This window comes from Hylobates moloch, unplaced genomic scaffold (assembly GCF_009828535.3).
Source record: "Hylobates moloch isolate HMO894 unplaced genomic scaffold, HMol_V3 SCAFFOLD_7, whole genome shotgun sequence".
Lineage (NCBI taxonomy): Eukaryota > Metazoa > Chordata > Mammalia > Primates > Hylobatidae > Hylobates > Hylobates moloch.
Window position 1 is genome coordinate 134,070,705 of NW_026652282.1, and position 6,393 is coordinate 134,077,097.

Genomic DNA, 6,393 nt, shown 5'->3' on the forward strand with positions numbered 1-6,393 from the left:
GTGTCTCACTGTGTCCCGGCATCCTTTCAGGAGGCCTGAGTGGGAAGGCTGAGACCTGCCCGAGGCTCACGGGAGCCCCCTGGAGGGGGACCTGAGCTCTGGTGAAAGTGTAGAAGGCCCCAGAGTGAGGCCCCTGCTGTGGCCTGCGGTCTTTGGACCAAGTCGGACCAGGTTCCAGCAGGTTGCTTGGCAGCTGCCTTGCAGGGCAAGGGCCAAAGGGCCCCTTGGGCAGCTGCTGCTGACTTCCTGTGTCTGGAGGCCAGATCTCCCTCCCTCCCCTCCTGCACTAGAGGATAGGATGGGGCAAAGGCCTGGCAGGTCACCAGCGGCAGCCTCCTTGGGTGGGTTGCGGGGAGGTGGGCTGAGTCAAGTCCACCATGGGTACTGCAGAGGTGGATCCCTTCCTCTGGCTTCCTCTTACATGTGAGCCATGCCCCCAAGGGGAAGAAGCAAGAGCTTGTGATCCAGACCACCTAGCAGCTGGGTCAGTAGGACAGCTGGGATCCCATTGCCTGAATTTGTACCAGGAGGCCCAGAAAGCCCCGGGGCAAGGTGGCCGGAGCAGCACAGGCCTAGGCGGGTCCGAGGGGAGTGACACCCTGCTTCTGGGGCCTGGTGCTCCTGGCGCACCTGCATTCCCCGCCCCCTCCAAGCCCCTGCCGCCTGCCTTTGTTTCCCCCACACACCTCTACTGCCCAGCTTTCCTCTCAGCACCCAGACACTCTGCTACCAGAAGCTCCTGGAGTAGCAAAAGCCTCCATGTCGCCACCTGTGGCATGGGTGTGTGTGCAAGGCCCTGTTGAATGCGACCTCTTCTGGGAAGCCTCTGTCATGTGGGGTCTGCTGTGTCATGCGGGGGTAGGGGGAAGCAGACTGGCCAGGGCTTTACACCAGGAGCCATGGCTCTGTCTTACCCACCGCACCAACTGTGACCTGCCTTGGAGCCTAGCCTCACAGAGGCCCAAGGAGAGGGGTGGGAAAGTGTCCTTCAGAGCAGAGCGGTAGGAGTCATGGCTGGGGCTGGTGGAGGCCAGAGGCCACATGGGGCTGGCCCCAGAACCGAGGGGCCTTGCAGATTTGCCATACCTTTGGCAAATGGCTTTGTGGGCGCTTCGCCTCGTGCGGGTGGTACAAGGGTTCTTCCTACCCCGCTCCTGTAGCTGGCACCTGTGGGGCTACCCACCCTCCACATTCCTTCAGCTCACTTGTCTCACCACGGCTGCATCACACTCCAGAAGGCAAGGGCCACATCAGTCATGCCTCTGGTGTTTATCTGAAAATACCGAGTTTCCATCTGAGGGCACCACTCAGTCTGGGGAGGCAGGAGGGAGGCTGGACATGAACATGACAGGCCTGTGAACAGGGCAGGTAGATACAGCCCGACTGGGCACAAAGCTCATCCCCTGAGCATGAGCCGAGGCTGAGGGTGGGTGCAAGCACACAGAGGATGCCTCCCCAGCTGCCAGAGGCATCAGCCTCATTACCAAGCACCCCGAAGGGGAACTGTTTGGGGTTGGGTGGGTCAGCCTGCAGCAGGGACTGAGACAGCCACTGTGGCATCAAAGACCAGCAGTGCAGCACCACACCCAGAGGCTGGAACCATTCTGTGCGCTGTTGGCCTGGAAGGTAGGAAACAGCTCAGCCCAGCTGCCTTGTAGCCCAGAGAAGGGGGGTATGAGCTCTTACCTGCAGTTACTGTCTGGCCTTAGAGCTGTGTCACTTGTGTAAAGAAGTCAGTGCCAAGGCCGGGCGCGGTGGCTCACACCTGTAACACCAGCACTTTGGGAGGCCGAGGCAGGTGGATCACAAGGTCAGGAATTTGAGACCAGCCTGGCCAACATGGTGAAAAACCGTCTCTACTAGAAATACAAAAAAAAAAAAAATTAGCTAGGCATGGTGGCAGGCACCTGTAATCCCAGCTACTCCAGAGGCTGAGGCAGGAGAATTGCTTAAACCCGGGAAGCGGAGGTTGCAGTGAGCCAAACTCATGCCACTGCACTCCAGCCTGGGCAACAGAGCAAGACCCCATCTTGGAAAGAAAAAAAAAAAATTAGCGCAAATGGCTGCCCATTACTGACTGTTGAGGTAGTTGGTGACAAACTGATTCAAAAGAGAGGACTTGCTAGGCTGGGCACGGTGGCTCACGCCTATAATCCCAGCACTTTGGGAGGCTGATGCAGGAGGATCGCTTGAGCTTAGGAGTTCGAGACCAGCCTGGGCAACATTGCAAAACCCTGTCTCCACTAAAAATACAAAAATTAGCTAGGCATGGTGGCCCACACCTGTGGTCCCAGCTACTCAGGAGGCTGAGATGGGAGGATTGCTTGAGCCTGACAGGTCAAGGCTGCAGTGAGCTGCCTGGGCGACAGGACACTGTCAAACAAAACAAAACAAAACAAAACAACACAAAACAAAACAAAACAAAACAAAACAAAACAAAACAAACAAAACAGAACTTGCCTCCTGTCTACCCTGTGTGGTGACAGGTCAGAGGGACCTCTGCATTCAGGCCCACTAGCTGTTTCCTGTCCTGCTGCACCCCTGCCCCACAGGCTTGGTAGGGCCAAGGCCCTCAGCCACCCTGCCCGGGCCCCTGGTGTAGGGCGGGATGGGTGGCAGCCCCGTTCCCCCTTCCCCCTTATCCCAGACCTTCTGGCCATCCCAGTTTTTCCCACCAAGCAGCATCTTGAGACCAGGGCACCCAGCAGGGGCCCTGGAGGGACTGGCCCATTCAAGGGGAGGGTCGAGGCAGGAACAAGTGCGGGGGCGGGGCTTTCAGGCCCCGCCCCCAGGCCCAGCGGAACCCTGAAGAGGAGGGGGTGGGTGAGCCGGGCGCGGCTCTGTCAGCTGAGTGACAGTCACGGGACCGTGACCAATTCTGTCTGGCTTCCTAGAGGAGAGGGAGGGATGAGCAAGGGTCTCCGAGCACAACAGGCCAGTGGTGGGGTGCTTGGGGGGAGTGCTGTCTTGGAGGGTCCCTGGGATGGTGACATCTGAAGCCCCGTGTAGAGGTGGGGGGATCCCCGAGGGCTGGTTCCTGAGGCTGGGGGGCCTAGGTCCCACGTGGGGGCTGCGCCTTCAAGCCCCAGTTCCCCTAGGACATGGAGAAAGAGCGAGAGACTCTGCAGGCCTGGAAGGAGCGCGTGGGGCAGGAGCTGGACCGCGTGGTGGCTTTCTGGATGGAGCACTCCCACGACCAGGAGCACGGGTACTCGGCGCACTTCTGGAGTCCTTTGCAGGGTTTTTGCCCTTCCTGAGGCCCCTTCTCACTCTCAGGCACCTCACAGATTTGCTGGCCCCAGAGGGGCAGGAGGGGCTGGCAAGGCCCCTTCCAGACTTTGCTAACCCTGCCTTCCCACAGGGGCTTCTTCACATGCCTTGGCCGTGACGGGCAGGTGTATGATGACCTGAAGTATGTGTGGCTGCAGGGGAGGCAGGTATGGTGTTCCCAGCCTGGAAGCTCAGGCACACGGCCCATCGCCTCAAAGGTCTCCCCACCTCACCCCAGCTGGCCACTTAAGCCACGTTCCCTCCCGTACCCCGTAGGTATGGATGTATTGTCGCCTGTACCGCACTTTCGAGCGCTTCCGCCATGCTCAGCTTCTGGACGCAGCAAAAGCAGGTAGGTGCCCCCTTCCTGCCCATCTCCCAGTGACTCCGTCCATGTTTACTCAACAGGGCACATGTGCGGAGTTCCTAGAGGGGTCTAGAAGCAGCGAAGGACTTGGGGAGGCTCAAGGGTGGTGTGTGCGGGGTGTCCTGGCCTTACTCCTGGCATGCCAATCCCCCAACCTCCAGGTGGTGAGTTCTTGCTGCGTTATGCCCGGGTGGCACCTCCTGGCAAGAAGTGTGCCTTTGTGCTGACTCGGGACGGCCGCCCGGTCAAGGTGCAACGGACCATCTTCAGCGAGTGTTTCTACACCATGGCCATGAACGAGCTGTGGAGGGCCACAGGGGAAGTGCAGTACCAGGTGTGTGAGAGGAGGGTGCTCCTGAAGACCCCAGCCTGGGACCCTGCCATGGCCACCTGATGCATTCCCACTCACTACGCAAGTCTCCTCCCATGGACCCATCTGTGGGCCAAGTCCCCTTCACCTCTGAATGCTCCCTTACCCCCACAGGGGTGCAGACGGAGAAGGCCCTATCCACGCCCTGCCCCCAACTGGGAAGAGGCCCCTCCCTCCTCCCCGGGCTCCCTATGCTGCCAGACCCTGACCCCACAGCCTGGAAGGGGCTGCACCCCCAGACTGGGAACCCCCAAGGCAGAGTGGGGCGGATCTGACTGGCCCCTACTGGATGCTGGGTGCCAGGCCCCGAGTAGGCCCTGGGTAAAGGTGTCTCTGGGTTCAGGAGAGGAATTGGCTCTCCCACCCCAGGGCCGTGTCCAGGGGGATGGCACAGGATGTAGCCTCAGCCTGGGCCTCCCCTTGCCTCCTGCACCCCCAGACGGAAGCTGTGGAGATGATGGATCAGATCGTCCACTGGGTGCAGGAGGACGCGTCGGGACTGGGCCGGCCCCAGCTCCAGGGGGCCCCGGCTGCGGAGCCCATGGCGGTGCCCATGATGCTGCTGAACCTGGTGGAGCAGCTCGGGGAGGCAGATGAGGAGCTGGAGAGCAAATACGCAGAGCTGGGGGACTGGTGCGCCCAGAGGATTCTGCAGCATGTGCAGGTGGGGGGTGCCTGGGGAGCTGGGGTGGTGGGAGGCCCTCCACTCCCCCACTCCCCTGGGCACCCTGGGGCTTGACACACCTGGAGAGACAGAGATTCGGGGAGGTCCCCACCTGGGGAAGGTGGAGGGCCTGAGGGCTGGAGGGAGAATGCGGAGCCCCAGGCAAGGCCTGACAGAAGGAGACCCCTCCTGCCCCATCCAAGTCCCTTCCAGGCCTCTGGCTCGTGAAACCCGCCCTGTCTGTCCCCATTCAATGTTTTACCCTCCCCTGCTGGAGAGGATCAGGCCAGAAGTGAGGATTACAACTTCCTAGGCCCGGGCTGGATGCGGTGGCTCATGCCTGTAATCCCAGCACTTTGGGAGGCTGAGGCGGGTGGATCACTTGAGGTCAGGAGTTGGAGACCAGCCTGGCCAACATAGTGAAACCCCGTCTCTACTAAAAATACAAAAATTAGCTGGGCATGGTGGTGCATGCCTGTAATCCCAGCTACTAGGGAGGCTGAGGCAGGAGAATCGCATGAACCCAGGAGGTGGAGGTTGTAGTGAGTCGAGATTGAGGCCACTGCATTTTAGCCTGGGTGACAGAGCAAGACTGTCTAAAAAAAAAAAAAAAGAAAGAAAAAAGAAAAAAACAACTTGCTAGGCCCAAGGGAGTGAATCAGCCCCTCCTCAAATGCCCCTCTGAGCCTGGCCCACCCAAGCCAGCAGGTCCAGGGGCTTGGGTGAGAGGGAGGGAGGAAGGGATTTCTGGAGCTGGGTCTTTCTAGTTGGGTGGCTGGGTGGGTGAAAGGGCTGGAGGCAACATTCCCTTCTGCTCCTTCCCGGTAGAGGGATGGACAAGCTGTGCTGGAGAATGTGTCAGAGGATGGCAAGGAACTTTCTGGCTGCCTGGGGAGACAGCAGAACCCAGGTGAGGGGCAGGGTGGGCTGGGGGCCACCCAGGAGGAGGGGAGCGCTGAGCCTTGCATTCTGGGCTTCAGATATGGGAGTGCCTGGGGGGGGGGCGCCTTGAGGAGGCAGAGGAGAGAGGATGGGCTTCCCAAGGCTGGGGGTTTCTGCAGAGGAGCAGGATTCCAGGGCCAGGGAGCTCAGAGCCCCACTCATGGTTAGGGAGGGAGCAGAGAGGTGCCAGGGGCTTTTGCTCCCTCTGTTCCCTCCCTCAACCCCACCCCCCCACTTCCGTACTCCGTACTCCAACCCTCACCAGGCCACGCGCTGGAAGCCGGCTGGTTTCTGCTCCGTCATTGCATTCGGAAAGGCGACCCTGAACTTCGAGCCCATGTGGTTGACAAGTTCCTGTTGTTGCCCTTCCGCTCCGGATGGGACCCTGACCACGGAGGCCTCTTTTACTTCCAGGATGCTGATGACTTCTGCCCCACCCAGGTGGGAGAGCGCCCAGGGCCATGTGTGACCCACGCTGTTCTAAGGCTTTCTGCCCAGGGAGTTGTGTGCTTCTCTAGAGGGTAACCTGGGGCTGGATTCGAACCTAGAGGCCTGCTCTCAGCTTCTGTGCCAGTGTTACAGGAAAGGGGTCATGATGCAGACCCCAGAAGAGGGTTCTTGGATCTTGCCCAAGAAAGAATTCAGGGCGCGTCCGCAATGCAAAGTGAAAGCAAGTTTATTAAGAAAGTAAAGGAATAAAAGAATGGTTACTCCCTAGGCAGAGCAGCCCTGAGGGCTGCTGGTTGCCTTTTTTTTTTTTTTTTTTTTTTTTTTTTTTTT

The 6,393-nt window shown here is 59.5% G+C and overlaps 1 protein-coding gene across 1 annotated transcript in view; it reads left to right on the forward strand.

Annotated features, from left to right (window-relative positions):
- Positions 1 to 2,907: 2,907 nt before the first annotated feature.
- RENBP (renin binding protein) overlaps positions 2,908 to 6,393 on the forward strand; it is a 12,171-nt gene continuing 8,685 nt past the window's right edge. The window contains exons 1-8 of the mRNA XM_032756291.2: positions 2,908 to 2,934; positions 3,099 to 3,208; positions 3,362 to 3,437; positions 3,547 to 3,622; positions 3,799 to 3,971; positions 4,447 to 4,671; positions 5,500 to 5,581; positions 5,879 to 6,054. Of these exons, the coding sequence (XP_032612182.1) occupies positions 2,908 to 2,934; positions 3,099 to 3,208; positions 3,362 to 3,437; positions 3,547 to 3,622; positions 3,799 to 3,971; positions 4,447 to 4,671; positions 5,500 to 5,581; positions 5,879 to 6,054 (945 nt within the window). The remainder of the gene's footprint in view (positions 2,935 to 3,098; positions 3,209 to 3,361; positions 3,438 to 3,546; positions 3,623 to 3,798; positions 3,972 to 4,446; positions 4,672 to 5,499; positions 5,582 to 5,878; positions 6,055 to 6,393) is intronic.